We start from the raw sequence: 24,207 nt of genomic DNA, 5'->3' as shown, positions 1-24,207 counted from the left end.
CGAATTTCATCGGCCATAATTTTGCCCATTCACCTAGTCTGTCAATATCTCCTTGCAAAGGCTGGCTACAATGCCACCTAACTTTGTATCACCGGCAAATTTGGACACATGATTTTCTCTGCCATCCTATCGTGAAACCATGCTGACTCTGCTTGATCAGATTATAACTTCCCAAATGCACTGCTATTCTCTCCTTAATAATTAATTCCAATATTTTCCCAATAACTGAAGTTGGACTAACTGATCTGTAGATTCCTGCTTCATCCTTCCCGGTTTGAACAAGGGTACCACATTGGCAGTATTCCAATCTATAGGCACAGCACCAGAATCCAAGGACCTTTGGAAAATGACTACCAATGCATCCACAATCTCTGTCACTACCTCCTCCAAGGTCCTGAGATGCAAACCATGAGTTCCAATGGGACTTGCCTAAAACTAATGGGGTGATGGTGACTATATTTAATTCCTCTCCCGGAAATACTTGTATTATTTTTGGGGTGCTTGCAGTATCCACTACAGTAAAGACTGATGCAAAACATCGATTAACTCCTCTACCATTTCTTTGATCCCCATAATTACTTCCCCAGTTTCATTCACCAAGGGGCCAATGCTTTCTTTTTCTTCTCTCTTCCTTTTAATGCACCCCACTTGCTTGCCCTCAGTTTATTTTATCCTTCTTGATTATTTATTTAGTTCATCTTTGCTGTATTCTGAATCTATCCCACTTTTCTGGCCACCCACTAACCCATGCCAGCTTATATGTTGCATTTGTTTTAGAGGCTGGAGATGAGCATTCATAAATGGTCAAGAAAGTGAAAAGATTCAGATTGTATCCATCCCTTTGCCGAAAGAGTGGACATGTGATGTGCCAAAGGACAGCAGAGTGTGTTCAAGAAAGGGAAAAAAAGGGCAAGCAATTAAATTACACAGCAGCTAATCATGCACAAATGTGGATAAATATCCAGTGTGATTGTGAGATAAAATTAGGGAACATCAGAAATTCTTGTTGAATTAGTTGCTACGAAAAGATCAGTTGCAACAGACCCCATTCCCCAAGGGCACCGTCAGCACCAACTGACATCAGGAACCGTAACCACCACCACTCTCACCTCCCCGGGTACCATCACCATCCAGATCCCCACACCCCAGGAACAACCCACCGCCCCAGGTACCATCACCATCCAGATCCCCACCCCCCAGGAGCAACCCACCGCCCCGGGTACCATCACCATCCAGATCCCCACCCCCCAGGAGCAACCCACCGCCCCGGGTACCATCACCATCCAGATCTCCACCCCCCAGGAGCAACCCACCGCCCCGGGTACCATCACCATCCAGATCCCCACCCCTCAGGAACAACCCACCGCCCCGGGTACCATCACCATCCAGATCTCCACCCCCCAGGAGCAACCCACCGCCCCGGGTACCATCACCATCCAGATCTCCACACCCCAGGAGCAACCCACCGCCCCGGGTACCATCACCATCCAGATCTCCACCCCCCAGGAGCAACCCACCGCCCCGGGTACCATCACCATCCAGATCTCCACACCCCAGGAGCAACCCACCGCCCCGGGTACCATCACCATCCAGATCCCCACCCCCCAGGAGCAACCCACCGCCCCGGGTACCATCACCATCCAGATCTCCACACCCCAGGAGCAACCCACCGCCCCGGGTACCATCACCATCCAGATCCCCACCCCCCAGGAGCAACCCACCGCCCCGGGTACCATCACCATCCAGATCTCCACACCCCAGGAGCAACCCACCGCCCCGGGTACCATCACCATCCAGATCTCCACCCCCCAGGAACAACCCACCGCCGGCCTCACCTTAGTTTCCTTCACGTCCTGTTTGCCGCCCTCCGGGTACCACTGCACCCGGACGTAGCCTTTCTTGAGGGGCCGCTCGCGGCCGGTCCCCTCCTCATCAGTGTCCGAGCTCTCGCCGCTGCTCACCTCGCCGTGAATCAGGCCCACGATGCCGTGCCGCAGGGCCCCCTTGTAGGTGCCGGACACCAGGTCATCCACAAAGAGGAGGCGCTGGCTGCCCGGAGCCGGGGACGCAGCAGGGGAGGGCGGGAGGCCGGGCCCCGGGCTGTGGGTGTCCGGCGGGCCCGGCCCCGGGCTGTGGGTGTCCGGCGGGCCCGGCCCCGGGCTGTGGGTGTCCGGCGGGCCGGGCCCCGGGCTGTGGGTGTCCGGCGGGCCGGGCCCCGGGCTGTGGGTGTCCGGCGGGCCCGGCCCCGGGCTGTGGGTGTCCGGCGGGCCCGGCCCCGGGCTGTGGGTGTCCGGCGGGCCCGGCCCCGGGCTGTGGGTGTCCGGCGGGCCCGGCCCCGGGCTGTGGGTGTCCGGCGGGCCCGGCCCCGGGCTGTGGGTGTCCGGCGGGCCCGGCCCCGGGCTGTGGGTGTCCGGCGGGCCCGGCCCCGGGCTGTGGGTGGCCGGGCCGCCGCCGCTGTCCGATTCCGTGTCTGCCTCCATCGCCGCCGCTTCGAGAAGCCGCCGGCAAACCGGTGACGTCTTTACGCAGACGCACCCTGACGTCACAGCGCGGCAGCCAATTACCTGATCAACGCCGAGAACTCGCTTTCCGATTGGCTGCTTCCCTCAGACAGGACAATCCCAGGGGCGGGGCTTGCCGAGTTAGCCCCGCCCATGCAGTGACAGCCCCACTCGAAGCCCCGCCCCCTAGATAACCCCCGACCATTGAAGCGAGCCCCGCCCACCTCGCCCCGCCCCACCCACCCGGCTCCGCCCACAGCCGCGGTTCTTTCTTCTCTGTGTTGACCCGCTGCTCGGCCGGGTGCAGCATCACCCCCTCACCCTGACTGCCCTTCACACGGTGCTGGTCAACCGGGAGCAGCATCACCCCCTCACCCTGACTGCCCTTCACACGGTGCTGCTCGGCCGGGTGCAGCATCACCCCCTCACCCTGACTGCCCTTCACACGGTGCTGCTCGGCCGGGTGCAGCATCACCCCCTCACCCTGACTGCCCTTCACACGGTGCTGCTCGGCCGGGTGCAGCATCACCCCCTCACCCTGACTGCCCTTCACACGGTGCTGGTCAACCGGGAGCAGCATCACCCCCTCACCCTGACTGCCCTTCACACGGTGCTGCTCGGCCGGGTGCAGCATCACCCCCTCACCCTGACTGCCCTTCACACGGTGCTGCTCGGCCGGGTGCAGCATCACCCCCTCACCCTGACTGCCCTTCACACGGTGCTGGTCAACCGGGAGCAGCATCACCCCCTCACCCTGACTGCCCTTCACACGGTGCTGCTCGGCCGGGTGCAGCATCACCCCCTCACTCTGACTGCCCTTCACACGGTGCTGCTCGGCCGGGTGCAGCATCACCCCCTCACCCTGACTGCCCTTCACACGGTGCTGCTCGGCCGGGAGCAGCATCACCCCCTCACCCTGACTGCCCTTCACACGGTGCTGCTCGGCCGGGTGCAGCATCACCCCCTCACCCTGACTGCCCTTCACACGGTGCTGGTCAACCGGGTGCAGCATCACCCCCTCACCCTGACTGCCCTTCACACGGTGCTGCTCGGCCGGGAGCAGCATCACCCCCTCACCCTGACTGCCCTTCACACGGTGCTGGTCAACCGGGTGCAGCATCACCCCCTCACCCTGACTGCCCTTCACACGGTGCTGCTCGGCCGGGAGCAGCATCACCCCCTCACCCTGACTGCCCTTCACACGGTGCTGCTCGGCCGGGTGCAGCATCACCCCCTCACCCTGACTGCCCTTCACACGGTGCTGCTCGGCCGGGTGCAGCATCACCCCCTCACCCTGACTGCCCTTCACACGGTGCTGCTCGGCCGGGTGCAGCATCACCCCCTCACCCTGACTGCCCTTCACACGGTGCTGCTCGGCCGGGTGCAGCATCACCCCCTCACCCTGACTGCCCTTCACACGGTGCTGGTCAACCGGGTGCAGCATCACCCCCTCACCCTGACTGCCCTTCACACGGTGCTGCTCGGCCGGGAGCAGCATCACCCCCTCACCCTGACTGCCCTTCACACGGTGCTGCTCGGCCGGGTGCAGCATCACCCCCTCACCCTGACTGCCCTTCACACGGTGCTGCTCGGCCGGGAGCAGCATCACCCCCTCACCCTGACTGCCCTTCACACGGTGCTGGTCAACCGGGAGCAGCATCACCCCCTCACCCTGACTGCCCTTCACACGGTGCTGCTCGGCCGGGAGCAGCATCACCCCCTCACCCTGACTGCCCTTCACACGGTGCTGGTCAACCGGGAGCAGCATCACCCCCTCACCCTGACTGCCCTTCACACGGTGCTGGTCAACCGGGAGCAGCATCACCCCCTCACCCTGACTGCCCTTCACACGGTGCTGGTCAACCGGGAGCAGCATCACCCCCTCACCCTGACTGCCCTTCACACGGTGCTGCTCGGCCGGGTGCAGCATCACCCCCTCACCCTGACTGCCCTTCACACGGTGCTGCTCGGCCGGGTGCAGCATCACCCCCTCACCCTGACTGCCCTTCACACGGTGCTGCTCAACCAGGTGCAGCATCACCCCCTCACCCTGACTGCCCTTCACACGGTGCTGCTCAACCGGGAGCAGCATCACCCCCTCACCCTGACTGCCCTTCACACGGTGCTGGTCAACCGGGTGCAGCATCACCCCCTCACCCTGACTGCCCTTCACACGGTGCTGCTGGGCTGCCTTCTCCGGCGCTGCTGTCATGAGGTGTAGGTACACCCACTGTGCTATTAGGGAGGGAGTTCCGGTGACAGTGAAGGAATTGTCCTGCATCCTCATGGAATCAATTCTTACAGGATTGCAACTGTGATCAAAATCGGCTCTGCTCTCTGCAACCTAATACACCCCAATGTTTGCTAGGATACTGGACAGAAGCCCCAATAGGTCAGCATGTAACTTTACCAGCGACACAGTCTGAATCATCGGAATTAGCTAAAATTCAATTACAAACAAAACAGTTGCAACATGATTTTAAAAAAACAGCATGATTTGGAATTAGAAGAAAAAAATAGAGAGAAAGTGGCAATGGCAGAAGCAGAGGAAAGAGAGAGAGTGGCAATGGTGGAAGCAAAATAAAAATACAGAGAATTTGAACTTCGTAAAATGGAACTGCAAAGAGATTATAAACTTTAAAAAGTTGCAGTTAATGCAAATGTTGAGGTAAGTCTGGAGGAAGAAGTAACACCTCGTGTGAGGATATGGTTAAATATATTCAAGCACTGCCAAGATTTGATAAGAAAGATGTGGAAGTTTTTTTAAACTCATTTGAGAAAGTAGCTAAACAATTGAATTGTCAAAAATCCATGTTGGTATTGTTGGTTCAAATGAAGTTAGTAGAGCTCGTGAAGTGTTTGCATCATTATCAAAGGAGGTATCTAGGGATTATGATGAGGTGGGAAAAGCCATTTTAAGTGCATATGAACTGGTGCCAAAAACCTACAAACAGAAGTTTAGAATTCTTAGGAGATAATCAGGTCAGACATATGTAGAATTTGAAAGACTCAAACAAAATAATTTTGATTGGTGGATAAGTGCAGTAAAAATAGAAGCTCTTAGTGAAACCGTAATCGTGAAAGAATTTAAAGATTCACTTCTTGCAGTAGTGAGAACTCATATGGAAGAGCATAGAGCTAAAACTGCTAAAATGGCAGCTTAAATGGCGATGATTTTGAATTAGTTCATAAATCACGGTTTAATTTTCAACATCTGATGTGTTGGGTGCTCTGGATCCGTAGAACACATACAGGTCACCAACACTTAAAATAGTAAGAAGTCTTACAACACCAGGTTAAAGTCTTACAATAGTGCAACACTATTTTATTAAATCAGAAAGTGTTGAACATACTTTCACTGTGGGTTAACACGATATTAGATTGAACTAAAGACCTATGCCTTGTCCTAACCAGTCTATGCACTCAGCACATGGTGAGGATCTGTGCTGCATGCTGTGAGCTCTGTCCTACTAGGAGGCTGCAGCTAGAACCAGCGGGAATTCTGATGCCCCCTGTCTTTATAGTGCGTGTGCTCTAACTGGTGATTGGCTGCGGTGTTGTGTGTGTTGATTGGTCTTGCTGTGTGTCCATCAGTGTGTGTGTATCTGCACCATGATATACTGGTGTATATTATGACATCCCCCCTTTTATAAAAGAATGTATATGTGTGGCAATAAATAGTGTGTGATGAGAATGTTCCTAACTACGTGTGGGATACAAAGACATATTTACAGGACTACGTACATGAGAACTAAGCTATTTACATGGGAAGGTGCCTGGTGCAGAGAAGCAGTATGCAACAAGAATAACGAGATGAACACTATATACAAACCAGGTAAACGATCAAACAAAGCAACAAAACAATTCAGAGAGTCTATATGTCTGCAAAGTTCATAAATTAAGTCTCTGAGGTGGGCGACAAATTCTGGTTGACCGCCTCAAGGGTGGGTCGAGAGTCGCCGGTTCAGGAGCGGGTTGGACTGCGTCAGAGTCAGGGGGATACAGAGTGACAGGGATTTCTGCATAGTCCGTGGGAGGGTCAGCAGGAGGACAAAGCGACAGAGGAGGATCACGTAGCGAGCATGGAACGAGACGAAGGGCGCGACGATTGCGGCGCCGAATGGAACCATCCGGTAGACGAACCAGGAACGAGTGGGGAGGCACCTGCCGAAGGACAACAGCGGTCGCAGACCAGCCACCATCCGGAAGATGGATGCGGACGATGTCATCTGAAGCCAGAGCCGGGAGATTAGCTGCACGGGAGTCATGAGCCGCCTTGTGCTGTGCACGAGACAGCTGCATCCGGCGAAGGACCGGAACGTGGTCGAGGTCTGGGACATGAATGGACGGCACCCTCGTCCTCAGGGTATGACCCATGAGCAACTGGGCTGGCGACAGGCCAGTGGACAGTGGGGCAGAGCGATAGGCCAGCAAGGCGAGGTAGAAATCGGACCCAGCATCGGCAGCCTTGCAGAGGAGCCGTTTGACGATATGTACTCCCTTCTCCGCTTTGCCGTTGGATTGGGGGTACAGGGGACTGGATGTCACATGGGCAAAATTGTACCGCCTGACAAAGTTGGACCATTCCTGGCTGGCGAAGCAGGGGCCATTGTCCGACATAACCGTGAGCGGGATGCCGTGTTGAGCAAAGGTTTCCTTACAGGCCCAAATGACTGCAGACGAGGTGATGTCATGCAACCGTATCACCTCCGGGTAATTCGAAAAGTAGTCCATGATCAGGACAGTCTCTACCCAGCGCGTGGAACAGGTCGATGCCCACCTTGGTCCATGGTGACGTGACCAACTCATGGGGCTGCAGGGTCTCATGTGGTTGGGCCGGCTGGAAGCGCTGACAAGTGGGGCAGTTGAGCACTGCGTTGGCTATGTCCTCATTGATGCCGGGCCAGTACACTGCCTCTCGGGCCAGTCGGCGGCACTTTTCCACGCCAAGGTGGCCCTCGTGTAGTTGTTCCAGGACGAGCTGGCGCATGTTATGCGGGATGACAATGCGGTCCAGTTTTAGAAGAACCCCGTCTACTACCGCCAGATCATCTCTGGCATTATAGAACTGAGGGCATTGGTCCTTGAGCCACCCGTCCATTAGGTGGCGCATGACACGCTGTAGCAAGGGGTCAGCCGCCGTCTCGCGGCGAATTTGGACGAGGCGTTCATCCGTGGCAGGTAGATTGGAGGCCGCGAATGCCACATGGGCATCAACCTGGCAGACAAATCCCGCTGGGTCACACGGAGTGTTGACTGCCCTGGAGAGAGTGTCAGCAATGGTGAGGTCTTTGCCTGGGGTGTATACCAGCTGGAAGTCGTATCGCCAGAGCTTGAGAAGAATTCGCTGGAGGCGAGGCGTCATATCGTTCAAGTCTTTCTGTATTATATTGACCAGTGGGCGATGGTCGGTCTCGACGGTGAATTGAGGAGGTCCGTAGACATAATCGTGAAACTTAACCACACCGGTCAGAAGGCCCAGGCACTCCTTTTCTATCTGCGCGTAGTGCTGCTCCGTGGGGGTCATCGCACGTGACGCATATGCAACGGGGGCCCATGATGAGGCCTCATCACGTTGAAGGAGCACTGCCCCAATGCCAGATTGACTGGCATCGGTCGAAATTTTGGTCTCTTTTGCTGGATCAAAGAAAGCTAAGACCGGGGCTCGTGGGCAGGGAGCCATTAGAAGTCTGTCGTCTTTCCAGACCAGGTTCCTGAGAGCCATGGTGTGAGAGGCAAGGTTAGGGATGAACTTCCCTAAAAAATGTACCATGCCCAGAAATCAGAGGACCGCCTTCTTGTCCTCAGGTGTTTTCACAGCTGTGAAAGCAGCTACCTTGTCCGCATCCGGCTGCACACCCAACTGGGAGGTGTGGTCCCCGAGGAACTTGAGTTCCGTCTGACCAAAAGAGCATTTCATAGAATTTACAGTGCAGAAGGAGGCCATTCGGCCCATCGAGTCTGCACCGGCTCTTGGAAAGAGCACCCTACCCAAGGTCAACACCTCCACCCTATCCCCATAACCCAGTAACCCCACCCAACACTAAGGGCAATTTTGGACACTAAGGGCAATTTATCATGGCCAAACCACCTAACCTGCACATCTTTGGACTGTGGGGGGAAACCGGAGCACCCGGAGGAAACCCACGCACACACGGGGAGGATGTGCAGACTCCGCACAGACAGTGACCCAAGCCGGAATCGAACCTGGGACCCTGGAGCTGTGAAGCAATTGTGCTATCCACCTGTTGAGGCAGTGGCCATGCTCACGTATACATTTGAATACATGCTGGAGGTGACTAACATGCTCCTGCGGGGTGGTGGACCAAATGATTATATCGTTGATATAGACGTGAACTTCTTCAATGCCTTCCATCATTTGTTCCATAATCCTATGGAACACGTCTGAAGCAGATAAGATCCCTGTTGTAACAATACCTGCCAAAGGGGGTATTAAATGTGCAAAGTCTCTTGCTGGATTTGTCGAGCTGGATTTGCCAGAATCCTTTTGAGGCGTTGAGTTTGGTGAAGAGCTTGGCGCGAGCCATCTCACATGTGAGCTCTTCGCGCTTGGGAATTGGATAATGCTCCCTCATGATATTGCAATTTAGATCCTTGGGATCAATGCAAATTCTCAATTCGCCAGAAATCTTTTTTACACACACCATGGAACTGACCCAGTCGGTTGGTTCCGTGACTTTGGAAATCACTCCTTGGTTCTGGAGGTCCTGCAGCTGCTGCTTGAGGCAGTCCTTAAGGGGTGCTGGGACCCTGCGAGGTGCGTGCACCATTCTGTTTTAATAAGATCTTGTACCTGTACAGGAGCGTGCCCATGCCCTCAAAGACGTTGTGGTGCTGGTTGATAATGGCGTTGAGTTGCGCCCTGAGGTCGGTGTCCTGAAAGGCAGACGTGTCATCAGGAGAGAGAGCGTGAACTCTCTGAACTAGCTTCAACAGCTTGCATGCCTGCGCGCCAAGCAGCGAGGCTTTCGAGGAGCCCATGATTTCAAAGGGAAGGATGGCTTTGCGTGACCTGTGCGTCACTTCAAGTTGGCACGAGCCGCTGGCAGCAATGGCATTGCCATCATAATCTAATAGCTGGCAGGCTGATGGAAGGATGGCTGGTTTGACACGAAGGCTTTGGAGGTCAGACCACGCAATGAGATTGGCGGAGGCACCAGTGTCCAGGCAGAATTGTATTTGGGACCGGTTGACCGTCAGGGTGGCACATAACTCATCGTCTGGATCGATGGTGTATACCGATAGAGGCTGGATTCTTTGCTTCGGGGACACCCTGTTTTTTGTAACGATACCGACTCGAAAAGGCGCCTTTGGGTCCTCGGTGTCAATGTTGGGTAGTAGGTCCGCATCGGACTCGGTGACCGTAGGTTGAATGGCCCGGACATTCCTGCAAGGCTGGCTGAAGCGATGTGAGTTGGCAGGCTGAGCTGCTCTGCATAAGGCAGCATAGTGTCCAAGTTTGCCACATCTTAGGCATTGTCGAGATTTGGCAGGGCATTGCCGCTTTAAATGGGCGGAACCACAGTTGCCGCACGTCGGAGCGTCAGTACGTTCGCTGCGCCACCGCGTATGCGCGGTGTGGTCGTACATGGTGCGCGCCTGCGCATTACGTTCGTCGACGTCGCCGTCCCCTCGTTTGGTGCGCACAAGCATAGGAGTCCACTAAAAACGCGCGAAATGGCCGCCCTCATCCAGGCTGAGGCCCTGGAGTTGCTCGATTGCTTGGACCCTTGCCGCGCCGTTTCAGCCGCTTGGATGTGGGAATACCAACTCTTGGCGTGTTCGTGTAGCACGCAGGTCTCGATGGCGGTCGCTAGGGTGAGCTGCTGTACCTTGAGGAGCTGCTGGCGTAGGGAGTCCGACTGAACACCGAAAACGATCTGGTCGCGTATCATGGAGTCGGAGGTGGGCCCGTAGCTACAGGACTGCGCAAGGATGCGGAGGTGGGTGAGAAAGGACTGGAAAGGTTCATCCTTACCCTGCAAACGCTGTTGGAGTACATAGCGCTCGAAACTTTCATTCACCTCGATGCTGCAGAGAGTGTCAAACTTAAGGAGGACTGTCTTGAACTTTGTTTTATCTTCATCATCTGCAAAGTTGAGAGAATTGAAAATGTGGATGGCATGTTCCCCGGCCGTGGATAGGAAGGGAGCAATCTTCCTGGTGTCCGAGGCAGCTTCCTGGTCTGTGGCTTCAAGGTAGAGCTGGAAGCGTTGTTTGAATATCTTCCAGTTGGCCCCCAGGTTACCGGTGATGCGGAGCGGCGGCGGCGGGCGGACGCTGTCCATTTTGCAGGATGACGGTATACTGGTGGAAGTCAGATCACTTGCAGGTAGGCCTAAGAAGTTCTAATATCCCTCAACTCCTGGTGTCATGATGTGTTGGGTGCTCTGGATCCGTGGAACACATACAGGCCACCAACACTTAAAATAGTACAACACTATTTTATTAAATCAGAAAGTGTTGAACATACTTTCACTGTGGGTTAACACGATGTTAGATTGAACTAAAGACCTATGCCTTGTCCTAACCAGTCTATGCACTCAGCACATGGTGAAGATCTGTGCTGCAGGCTGTGAGCTCTGTCCTACTAGGAGGCTGCAGATAGAATGAGCGGGAACTCTGATGCCCCTGTCTTTATAGTGCATGTGCTCTAACTGGTGATTGGCTGCGGTGTTGTGTGTGTTGATTGGTCTTGCTGTGTGTCCATCAGTGTGTGTGTATCTGCACCATGATATACTGGTGTATATTATGACACCACCAATTTCAATCTGTGAAGGATAGAAACTGGGGAAATGAGAAATCCACAATTGGTCAATGCAAAGGAGGTCTAGTTGGAAATATTAAAGAAATTTTGCCTCAGGTTAAAAAGGAAACTTAGGAGGATGGAAGAAAGAAAAGAAAACTTAAATGTTTTCATTGGAATTGATGCACGATCAATTACACAAAGACGGGAGTTGAATGCAATTGAGGCTTTAATACACTAAGATGTGTGGCCTCCTACAGCAGCTGGCAAAATGGCTGCTGTACGGGGAGCACACATATTTATACTCCGCCTACTGGGCAGAGCCAGCAGGCAGGGACTACCCCCATACCTGTAGTACAGGGCCTTACCACAAATCACCTAATATATACATCAGTGGTGACTACCACAGTAATAAAGTTAGACAGGCAAAGTCGCAGTGCTGGTTGCTTAAGAAAAGCACTGTCAAGACAGATTCTTTAAAACACGATAAGCCAGTGGGGTTTATTAAAGTGGTGAAAGGAACCATGCTTTCAGCTGAAGAGGTGCAAGAGTGTACAGCTGGTTCAGGTTTGTTAATGAGGTGTCAAATCTTTATAAACATTTTATTTGTGAGGGTATGGTTTACCCATACACAAGGTGGATGAGGTAAAGAGGTTAAAATCTCAAGGGATACAGTTGAAAGTCAATTTTTATTGGTGAGAAATATGTCGGAGATATGTAGTTCAGAAGGTGTATTGCCAGAAAATGTGATATAATATGTGGGATTACTGATGAACAAAAGAACAAAGAACAAAGAAATATACAGCACAGGAACAGGCCCTTCGGCCCTCCAAGCCCGTGCCGACCATGCTGCCCGACTAAACTACAATCTTCTACACTTCCTGGGTCCGTATCCCTCTATTCCCATCCTATTCATATATTTGTCAAGATGCCCCTTAAATGTCCCTATCGTCCCTGCTTCCACTACCTCCTCCGGTAGCGAGTTCCAGACACCCACTACCCTCTGCGTAAAAAACTTGCCTCGTACATCTCCTCTAAACCTTGCCCCTCACACCTTAAACCTATGCCCCCTAGTAATTGACCCCTCTACCCCGGGGAAAAGCCTCTGACTATCCATTCTGTCTATGCCCCTCATAATTTTGTAGACCTCTATCAGGTCTCCCCTCAACCTCCTTCGTTCCAGTGAGAACAAACCGAGTTTATTCAACCGCTCCTCATAGCTGATGCCCTCCATACCAGGCAACATTCTGGTAAATCTCTTCTGCACCCTCTCTAAAGCCTCCACATCCTTCTGGTAGTGTGGCGACCAGAATTGAACACTATACTCCAAGTGTGGCCTAACTAAGGTTCTATACAGCTGCCAATGAAGGTAAGCATGCCGTATGCCTTCTTGACTACCTTCTCCACCTGTGTTGCCCCTTTCAGTGACCTGTGGACCTGTACTCCGAGATCTCTTTGACTTTCAATACTCTTGAGGGTTCTACCATTCACTGTATATTCCCTACCTGCATTAGACCTTCCAAAATGCATTACCTCACATTTGTCCGGATTAAACTCCATCTGCTATCTCTCCGCCCAAGTCTCCAAACAATCTAAATCCTGCTGTATCCTCCGACAGTCCTCATCGCTATCCGCAATTCCACCAACCTTTGTGTCGTCTGCAAACTTACTAATCAGACCAGTTACATTTTCCTCCAAATCATTTATATATACTACAAACAGCAAAGGTCCCAGCACTGATCCCTGTGGAACACCACTGGTCACAGCACTCCAATTAGAAAAGCATCCTTCCATTGCTACTCTCTGCCTTCTATGACCTAACCAGTTCTGTATCCACCTTGCCAGCTCACCCCTGATCCCGTATGACTTCACCTTTTGTACTAGTCTACCATGAGGGACCTTGTCAAAGGCCTTACTGAAGTCCATACAGACAACATCCACTGCCCTACCTGCATCAATCATCTTTGTGACCTCCTCGAAAAACTCTATCAAGTTAGTGAGACATGACCTCCCCTTCACAAAACCAAGCTGCCTCTCGCTAATACGTCCATTTGCTTCCAAATGGGAGTAGATCCTGTCTCGAAGAATTCTCTCCAGTAATTTCCCTACCACTGAAGTAAGGCTCACCGGCCTGTAGTTGCCTGGATTATCCTTGCTACCCTTCTTAAACAGAGGAACAACATTGGCTATTCTCCAGTCCTCCAGGACATCACCTGAAGACAGCGAGGATCCAAGGATTTCTGTCAAGGCCTCAGCAATTTCCTCTCCAGCCTCCTTCAGTATTCTGGGGTAGATCCCATCAGGCCCTGGGGACTTATCTACCTTAATATTTTTTAAGACACCCAACACCTTGTCTTTTTGGATCTCAATGTGACCCAGGCTATCTAAACACCCTTCTCCAGACTCAACGTCTACCAATTTCTTCTCTTTGGTGAATACTGATGCAAAGTATTCATTTAGTACCTCGCCCATTTCCTCTGGCTCCACACATAGATTCCCTTGCCTATCCTTCAGTGGGCCAACCCTTTCCCTGGCTACAAAGAACAAAGAACAAAGAAATGTACAGCACAGGAACAGGCCCTTCGGCCCTCCAAGCCCGTGCCGACCATACTGCCCGACGAAACTACAATCTTCTACACTTCCTGGGTCCGTATCCTTCTATTCCCATCCTATTCATATATTTGTCAAGATGCCCCTTAAATGTCCCTATCGTCCCTGCCTCCACTACCTCCTCCGGTAGTGAGTTCCAGGCACCCACTACCCTCTGCGTAAAAAACTTGCCTCGTACATCTACTCTAAACTTTGCCCCTCTCACCTTAAACCTATGCCCCCTAGTAATTGACCCCTCTACCCTGGGGAAAAGCCTCTGACTATCCACTCTGTCTATGCCCCTCATAATTTTGTATACCTCTATCAGGTCGCCCCTCAACCTCCTTCGTTCCAGTGAGAACAAACCGAGTTTATTCAATCGCTCCTCATAGCTTATGCCCTCCATACCAGGCAACATTCTGGTAAATCTCTTCTGCACCCTCTCTAAAGCCTCCACATCCTTCTGGTAGTGTGGCGACCAGAATTGAACACTATACTCCAAGTGTGGCCTAACTAAGGTTCTATACAGCTGCAACATGACTTGCCAATTCTTATACTCAATGCCCCGGCCAATGAAGGCAAGCATGCCGTATGCCTTCTTGACTACCTTCTCCACCTGTGTAGCCCCTTTCAGTGATCTGTGGACCTGTACTCCTAGATCTCTTTGACTTTCAATACTCTTGAGGGTTCTACCATTCACTGTATATTCCCTACCTGCATTAGCCCTTCCAAAATGCATTACCTCACATTTGTCCAGGTTAAACTCCATCTGCCATCTCTCCGCCCAAGTCTCCAGACAATCTAAATCCTGCTGTATCCTCAGACAGTCCTCATCGCTATCCGCAATTCCACCAACCTTTGTGTCGTCTGCAAACTTACTAATCAGACCAGTTACATTTTCCTCCAAATCATTTATATATACTACAAAGAGCAAAGGTCCCAGCACTGATCCCTGTGGAACACCACTGGTCACAGCCCTCCAATTAGAAAAGCATCCCTCCATTGCTACCCTCTGCCTTCTATGGCCTAGCCAGTTCTGTATCCACCTTGCCAGTTCACCCCTGATCCCGTGTGACTTCACCTTTTGTACCAGTCTACCATGAGGGACCTTGTCAAAGGCCTTACTGAAGTCCATATAGACAACATCTACTGCCCTACCTGCATCAATCATCTTAGTGACCTCCTCGAAAAACTCTATCAAGTTAGTGAGACACGACCTCCCCTTCACAAAACCGTGCTGCCTCTCACTAATACGTCCATTTGCTTCCAAATGGGAGTAGATCCTGTCTCGAAGAATTCTCTCCAGTAATTTCCCTACCACTGAAGTAAGGCTCACCGGCCTGTAGTTCCCGGGATTATCCCTGCCACCCTTCTTAAACAGAGGAACAACATTGGCTATTCTCCAGTCCTCCGGGACATCCCCTGAAGACAGCGAGGATCCAAAGATTTCTGTCAAGGCCTCAGCAATTTCCTCTCCAGCCTCCTTCAGTATTCTGGGGTAGATCCCATCCGGCCCTGGGGACTTATCTACCTTAATATTTTTTAAGACACCCAACACCTCGTCTTTTTGGATCACAATGTGACCCAGGCTATCTACACCCCCTTCTCCAGACTCAACATCTACCAATTCCTTCTCTTTGGTGAATACTGATGCAAAGTATTCATTTAGTACCTCGCCCATTTCCTCTGGCTCCACACATAGATTCCCTTGCCTATCCTTCAGTGGGCCAACCCTTTCCCTGGCTACCCTCTTACTTTTTATGTAAGTGTAAAAAGCCTTGGGATTTTCCTTAACCCTATTTGCCAATGCCTTTTCATGACCCCTTCTAGCCCTCCTGACTCCTTGCTTAAGTTCCTTCCTACTTTCCTTATATGCCACACAGGCTTCGTCTGTTCCCAGCCTTTTAGCCCTGACAAATGCCTCCTTTTTCTTTTTGACGAGGCCTACAATATCACTCGTCATCCAAGGTTCCCGAAAATTGCCGTATTTATCTTTCTTCCTCACAGGAACATGCCTGTCCTGTATTCCTTTCAACTGACACTTGAAAGCCTCCCACATGTCAGATGTTGATTTGCCCTCAAACATCCGCCCCCAATCTATGTTCTTCAGTTCCCGCCTAATATTGTTATAATTAGCCTTCCCCCAATTTAGCACATTCATCCTCGGACCACTCTTATCCTTGTCCACCAGTACTTTAAAACTTACTGAATTGTGGTCACTGTTACCGAAATGCTCCCCTACTGAAACATCTACCACCTGGCCGGGCTCATTCCCCAATACCAGGTCCAGTACCGCCCCTTCCCTAGTTGGACTGTTTACATATTGTTTTAAGAAGCCCTCCTGGATACTCCTTACAAACTCTGCCCCGTCTAAGCCCCTGGCACTAAGTGAGTCCCAGTCAATATTGGGGAAGTTGAAGTGTCCCACCACCACAACCCTGTTGTTTTTACTCTTTTCCAAAATCTGTCTACCTATCTGCTCCTCTATCTCCCGCTGGCTGTTGGGAGGCCTGTAGTATACCCCCAACATTGTGACTGCACCCTTCTTATTCCTGATCCCTACCCATATAGCCTCACTGCCCTCTGAGGTGTCCTCCCGCAGTACAGCTGTGATATTCTCCCTAACTAGTAGTGCAACTCCACCACCCCTTTTACATTACCCTCTATCCCGCCTGAAACATCTAAATCCTGGAACGTTTAGCTGCCAATCCTGCCCTTCCCTCAACCAGGTCTCTGTAATGGCAACAACATCATAGTTCCAAGTACTAATCCAAGCTCTAAGTTCATCTGCCTTACCCGTAATACTTCTTGCATTAAAACATATGCACTTCAGGCCACCAGACCCGCTGTGTTCAGCAACTTCTCCCTGTCTGCTCTGCCTCAGAGCCACACTGTCCCTATTCCCTATTTCTCCCTCAATGCTCTCACCTTCTGACCTATCGCTCCCGTGCCCACCCCCCTGCCATACTAGTTTAAACCCTCCCGTGTGACACTAGCAAACCTCGCGGCCAGGATATTTATGCCTCTCCAGTTTAGATGCAACCCGTCCTTCTTATATAGGTCACACCTGCCCCGGAAGAGCTCCCAGTGGTCCAGATATCGGAAACCCTCCCTCCTACACCAGCTGTTTAGCCACGTATTTAGCTGCTCTATCTTCCTATTTCTAGCCTCATTGGCACGTGGCACAGGGAGTAATCCCGAGATTACAACCTAGAGGTCCTGTCTTTTAACTTTCTGCCTAGCTCCCTGAACTCCTGCTGCAGGACCTCATGCCCCTTCCTGCCTATGTCGTTAGTACCAATATGTATAACGACCTCTGCCTGTTTGCCCTCCCCCTTCAGGATGCCCTCTACCCGTTCGGAGACATCCTGGACCCTGGCACCAGGGAGGCAACATACCATCCTGGAGTCTCTTTCACGTCCACAGAAGCGCCTATCTGTGCCCCTGACTATAGAGTCCCCTATTACTATTGCTCTTCTGCGCTTTGACCCTCCCTTCTGAACATCAGAGCCAGCCGTGGTGCCACTGCTCTGGCTGCTGCTGTTTTCCCCTGATAGGCTATCCCCCCCGACAGTATCCAAAGGGGTATACCTGTTTGAGAGGGGGATAACCACAGGGGATTCCTGCACTGACTGCCTGCCCTTTCTGGTGGTCACCCATTTTTCTGCCTGCACCTTGGGTGTGACCACATTTATATAACTGCGATCTATGACGTTTTCCACCACCTGCATGCTCCTAAGTGCATCCAATTGCTGCTCCAACCGAACCATGCGGTCTGTGAGGAGCTCCAGTTGGGTGCACTTCCTGCAGATGAAGCCATCTGGGATGCTGGAAGCCTCCCGGACCTGCCACATCTCACAGTCAGAGCACTGCACCCCTCTAACTGACATTGCGTCAATTAATTAAAGTTTAAAAATTTTTATTTTTTATTTTTTTAAAGTTACTGTTAACTATCTGTTTCCTAGCACTAGATTTCTAATATAAATGCGAAAGCTAAATATAGTACTCTCCGATCTCTGGCTTAGATACCCCTCTAAATTATAATTAAGTAATTATGTTTAATTAGTTACCAATGCTTAATTTTTTTAATTTAGTGTAGATTCCCAACCAGCCACTCAGGTCACAGCTTCTCTGTGATGTCACTTCAGTTTCCCCCCGACACACACAATTTGAAAAAGGTATAAAAGTAAAAATGAGTAAAAATCACTTACTTACCTTCTTACCTTCTGAGGGTCTTAGATGTTCTCAGGTTCTCTCCCTGACAGAGACTGCTCCTCCTCCTCCGAACGGCTCCCGAAACTAGACCGCGATCTTTTTAAATCTCCGATGAAGTGAGCAATTGTGCAGGTTAATGATGAGGTGGATTGTTGACAGAAAATAAAAGGAACAGATCAAGCGTGTGAAAGTAATATACCAAGGAATCAGATAAAAGTATGGAAATTTGATAATAGAACAATCTTAAATGCTTTTTGCCTGAATGCATGAAGCTTTGGAACAAAATGAGTTAACAGCGCAAACAGAGACAAACGGGTAGGATTTGGTGGCGATTACTGACACATGGTTACAAGGAGACCAGGACTGGGAGTTGAATATCCAATGGTACTCAGTATTTCAGGAGGACAGACAGAAAGGGAAAGGAGGCGAGCTAGCTTTGCTGGTAAAGGAAGGGATCAGTGCTGTAGTGAGAAATGATATAGGCACTGGAGATCAAGATGTGAAATCAGTCTGGATAGAAATAAGAAATAGCAAAGGAAAGAAGTCCCGGGTGGGAGTAATCTATAGATCCCCAAACAGCTGGCGGGGGTAGTCACAGACATCTTCAACCTCTCTTTCCAACAATCTGAGGTCCCTATCTGCTTCAAGAAGACGACCATCATCCCTGTACCAAAGAAAAGCCACGCAGCGTGCCTTAATGATTATCGTCCAGTGGCTCTGACATCCATCATCATGAAAAGGTTAGTAATGGCACGCATCAACTCCAGCCTCCCGGATTGCCTTGGCAGGGGCTGGTTTAGCACAGGGGCTGGTTTAGCACAGTGGGCTAAACAGCTGGCTTGTAATGCAGAACAAGACCAGCAGTGCGGGTTCAATTCCCGTACCGGCCTCCCCGAACAGATGCCGGAATGTGGCGACTAGGGACTTTTCACAGTAACTTCATTGAAGCCTACTTGTGACAATAAATGATTATTATTATTATCCACAACAGTTCGCCTACCGCTGCAACAAGTCCACAGCAGATGCAATTTCCCTGGCCCTGCACTCAACCCTGGAACACCTAGATAACAAAGACACCTATGTCAGACTCCTATTTATTGACTACAGCTCAGCGTTCAACACCATTATTTCTACGAAACTCATCTCCAAATTCCGTGGCCTGGGCCTCGGCTCCTCCCTCTGCGACTGGATCCTGAACCTTCTAACCCACAGGCCGCAATCAGTAAGGATAGGCAACAGTTCTATGTTCTGTGTTCTAACACCTCCTTCACGATCATCCTCAATACCGGTGCCCCACGAGGCTGTCCTCAGCCCCCTACTATATTCCTCGTACACCTATGACTGTGTGGCCAAATCCCCTCCAACTCGATTTTCAAATTTGCTGATGACACCACCGTAGTGGGTCGGATCTCAAACAATGACGAGACAGAGAACAGGAATGAGATAGAGAATCTGGTGAACTGGTGCGACGACAATAATCTCTCCCTCAATGTCAACAAAACGAAGGAGATTGTCATCGACTTCAGGAAGCGTAGTGGAGAACATGCCCCTGTCTACATCAATGGGAACGAAGTAGAAAGGTTCGAGAGCTTCATGTTTTTAGGTGTCCAGATCACCAACAACCTGTCCTGGGCCCCTCAAGCCGACACTATAGTTAAGAAAGCCCACCAACGACTCTACTTTCTCAGAAGCCTAAGGAAATTTGGCATGTCAGCCATGACTCTCACCTACAGATGCACCATAGAAAGCATTCTTTCTGGTTGTATCACAGCTTGGTGTGGATCCTGCTCTGCCCAAGACTGCAGGAAACGACAAAAGGTCATGAGTATAGCCCAGTCCATCATGGAAACCAGGCTCCATGGAAACCATGGACTCTGTCTACAATTCCCACTGTCTTGGAAAGGCAACCAGCATAATTAAGGACCCCACGCACCCCGGACATACTCTCTTCCACCTTCTTCCATCAGGAAAAAGATACCAAAGTTTGAGGTCACGTACCAACCGACTCAAGAACAGTTTCTTCCCTGCTGCCATCAGACTTTTGAATGGACCTACCTCGTATTAAGTTGATCTTTTCTCTACACCTTGCTGTAACTGTAACATTATATTCTGCAGTCTCTCCTTCCTTCCCTGTGTACGGTTTGCATTGTTTGTACAGCAGGCAAGAAACAATACTTTTCACTGTATACTAATACATGTGACAATAATAAATCAAATCAAATCACTGTGCGCAATGGGGCACAGTATAAACCAGGAAATAGTGAAGGCTAGTAAGAAAGGTATGATAATAATCATGGGTGATTTTAATTTGCATATAGACTGGATTAATCAAATTGGTAAAGGTAGCCTTGAGGGAGAGTTTATTGTTAGAGATTGTTTCTTGGAGCAATATGTTGTGGACCCAATCAGGGAGCAGGCTATTCTGGATTTGGAGGGATTAATTTGGAAGGATTAATTAATGATCTCATAGCAAAGGATCCTCTACGGAAGAGTGATCATAGCAGAATAGAATTTCAAATTCAGTTTTCAAATTCACACTTGCATTCTGGAGTTAAACAAAGGTAATTCCATCAGCTTGAGGACAGATTTGGCCCTAGTGGACTGGGTGGGAAGGCTGAAAGGTGGGACAGTTGATGAGCAGTGGCAGTTGTTTAAGGAGATATTCAATTCATCCCAACTAAAGTATATTCCAGAGAAGAAGAAATACAGTAAGAGAGGGAAAAAACACCCATGGCTGAGCAAGGAAGTTAAAGATAACATAAAGACAATAAACTAAGGCATACCATATTGCAAAGCCCAGTGGCAGGCTGGAAGATTGGGATACTTTTGAAGGTCAACAAAGGCTTACAAAAAAGTAATAAAAAGAGGAAAGATAAATTATGAAAGAAAACTAGGGGACAATCTGGTGATGTCAAGACAAGATGCACGAAAGGTGAAGGGAGCATTCCTTCTTTTCACACGTCTATAAGGTGTATTTGAAGATTGACTACTTTGTAGTGAGTCAGGGGATTTTGGTTGGGGCGAAGGGGGCAGAGTCTACGGGGATAGTTATCTCGGACCATGCATCACACTGGCTGGAGATTCGGTTTAGATTGGGACGAGAGCAGAGGCCAGGGTGGGGGTTTGATTCGGGGTTGTTGGCGGATGGAGGTTTTTGTGATAAGGTGCGGGCGGCGATTAAGGAGTATGTGGAGTTGAATCAGAATGGGGAGGTGTCAGCAGACATTTTTGGGAAGCACTGAAGGCAGTGGTCCGGGGGGAAATTATTTTGTTTAAGGCTCGAGCGGATAGGGAAAGGAGGTTGGAACATGACCGTCTAGTGAGTGAGATAGTGGAAGCGGACAGGGAGTATTAGGGTTAGGGTTAGGGTTAGGGTTAGGGTTAGAGTAGGGAAAGGAGGTTGGAACATGACCGTCTAGTGAGTGAGATAGTGGAAGTGGACAGGGAGTATTCAAGGATGCCGACTGCAGAGGAATTGGTGAGGAGAAAAAAGTTGCAAGGGCAGTTTGACAGGTTGACAACGGGGAAAGTGGTAGGGCAACTGCTTAGGGCAAGAGGGGTGCAATGCGAGTACGGGGAGAAGGTGAGCCGCATGCTGGCGCACCAGCTGCAGAGGCAGGCTGCGTCCAGGGAAATATTGAAGATACGGACTGGGGCTGGGGAAGTGGTACCGGAGCCGGGGAAGATAAACAAGGCGTTTAGGGAGTACTACAAGGGACTGTACGAGGCGAACCCGGGGGGAGAGGAGGGGGACATCGGGTGGTTTCTGGAAGAGCTGGAATTTCCCCAGGTGGAGGAAGCAAAGAGACAGGCGTTGGAGGAATCCGTGGGTCTGAGGGAGGTGCTGGATAGTATCGGGGGTATGAAGTTGGGGAAGGCCCCTGGGCTGGATGGGTACCCGGCAGAATTTTATAAGGAATTTGCGGCGGACCTGGTACCACATCTGTCGGGGAATTTAATGAAGCACTGGAGACGGGGGAGTTGCCGGAGATGAAGCAGGCAGTAATCACACAAATCCCGAAAAAGGGAAAGGACCCGGTGGAATGTGGGTCGTATAGACCCATAGCACTATTGAACATGGATGTGAAAGTATTGGCTACGTTGTTGGCGGGGAGGATGGAGGATTGTGTCCCGGGGTGGTAGCAGAAGATCAAACAGGCTTCGTGAAGGGCAGGCAGCTCGCGAGTAATGTAAGACGGCTGTTGAATGTGGTGATGAATCCGTCGATGGCTCTGGTGCCGGAGGTGGTGGGGTCCATGGACGCGGAGAAGGCATTTGCTCAGGTGGAGTGGCGGTACTTGTTTGAAAGTTTGGGTTTGGGCCGAGATTTGCGGCATGGGTACAGTTGCTGTTTTGTGGCACCAAGGTCGAGGGTGATGACAAATAATATGAGTTCTCGAAGCTTTGACTTACACAGGGGTACGAGGCAGGGGTGCCCGCTGTCACCGCTGCTGTTTGCGCTGGCCATAGAGCCATTGGCGATGGCTCTCAGGGGGTTGGCGGGGGATTATGAGGGGACAGAGGGAGCATCGGGTGTCACTCATGCCGATGACATGTTGCTGTATGTTTCGGATCCGCTGCAGAGTATGGGAAGGATTATGGGCCTGCTGGGAAGGTTTGGAGGGTTCTCGAGATACAAGCTGAATGTAGGGAAAAGCGAGGTATTCCCGGTGAATGAGCTGGCACAGCGGGCTAATTTAGTGGGTTGCCATTGACGTTAGCAAGGGATAGGTTTAGGTATTTGGGGATTCAGGTAGCGAGGAAATGGACGGGGCTCCATAAGTGGAACTTAACGAAGCTGGTGGAGGAGGCCAGGGAGGATCTTAAGAGGTGGGATGCACTGCACTTAACGTTGGCGGGGAGGGTCCAAGTGGTGAAAATGAATATTCTGCCGAGGTTCTTGTTTATTTTTCAGGCTCTTTATACTAAAGGTCTTTTTTCGGAAATTGGACACGATCATTTTGGACTTTGTATGGGCGGGGAAGGTGCCGAGGGTGGGGAAGGTGCCGAGGGTGGGGAAGGTGCCGAGGGTGGGGAAGGTGCCGAGGGTGGGGAAGGTGCCGAGGGTGGGGAAGGTGCCGAGGGTGGGGAGGACCCTTCCACCGAGGCAGAGGCAGCAGGGGGGGTTGGCGTTGCCGAACCTGCTTCATTATTATTGGACGGCAAATGTGGACAAGGTGCGGCGGTGGTGGGAAGGGGAAGGGGTAGAGTGTGTTAGGACGGAGGAATCTTGTAAGGGGTCTAGTTTTAGGGCGATGGTGACGGCAGCATTGCCAATGGCTCCGAGTAGGTATTCAAGGAGCCCAGTGGTGCAGTCCACGGTGAAGATATGGAATCAGCGGAGGAGGCATTTTAGGATGGAAGGGTTTTTAGGTTGGTGCTAACGCCGCTGTGCGAGAATCATGGGTGTGAGCCGAGGGGGTAGGGGGGTGGGGGGGGGGGGGGTGCGGTTGGATAGCGTATACAGGAGGTGGAGGGAAGTGGGGCTGGCCAAGGTGAGGAATCTGTATTTGCAGGAAGGGTTCGCCAGTCTGGAGGAGCTAAGGGAGAGGGTAGAGCTGCCGAAGGGAAGTGAGTTCAGGTATCTACAGGTTGGGGACTTTGCGCGAAAGGTCTGAAGGAGGTTCCCTAGATTGCTGGGATACACCCTGCTGGAGCAACTGCTGCTTCCAGATGTGGAAGAGGAGGGAAGAATTGGGGATATATACAAGTGGCTGGGGGAGTGGGTGGTGAAGATCAAGGAGAAATGGGAAGGGGAGTTGGGAGGGGAGATCAGAGAGTAGTAAGGGCGTGGAATGCCCTGCTTGCAACAGTAGTGGACTCGCCAACACTAAGGGCATTCAAATGGTCATTGGATAGACATATGGATGATAAGGGAATAGTGTAGATGGGCTTTAGAGCGGTTTCACAGGTCGGCGCTACATCGAGGGCCGAAGGGCCTGTACTGCGCTGTAATGTTCTATGTTCGATGTATGGAGTGAGGCACTAGATAGGGTAAACGGGACCTCCTCATGTGCAAGGATGAGCCTGATACAGTTTAAGGTGGTGCACAGGGTACATAAGATTCGGGCGAGAATGAGTGGGTTCTTTCAGGGTGTAGCAGATGAGTGCAAGAGGTGTGGGCGGGGGCCAGCG

At 51.3% G+C, this 24,207-nt stretch overlaps 1 protein-coding gene across 3 annotated transcripts in view; it reads right to left on the bottom strand.

Annotated features, from left to right (window-relative positions):
* Nucleotides 1-2,482, bottom strand: part of ube2o (ubiquitin conjugating enzyme E2 O) — a 202,426-nt gene extending 199,944 nt beyond the window's left edge. For all 3 annotated transcript variants that reach the window (XM_072483904.1, XM_072483905.1, XM_072483906.1), the window contains exon 1: nt 1,836-2,482. In XM_072483904.1, coding sequence (XP_072340005.1) covers nt 1,836-2,480 — 645 coding nt within the window. In that variant the 5' untranslated portion in view covers nt 2,481-2,482. The remainder of the gene's footprint in view (nt 1-1,835) is intronic.
* Nucleotides 2,483-24,207: the final 21,725 nt, after the last annotated feature.

Source organism: Scyliorhinus torazame, chromosome 18 (assembly GCF_047496885.1).
Source record: "Scyliorhinus torazame isolate Kashiwa2021f chromosome 18, sScyTor2.1, whole genome shotgun sequence".
Taxonomy (NCBI): domain Eukaryota; kingdom Metazoa; phylum Chordata; class Chondrichthyes; order Carcharhiniformes; family Scyliorhinidae; genus Scyliorhinus; species Scyliorhinus torazame.
The sequence above is the reverse complement of the archived record's forward strand: the minus strand, read 5'-3'. Positions and strand labels throughout refer to the sequence as shown.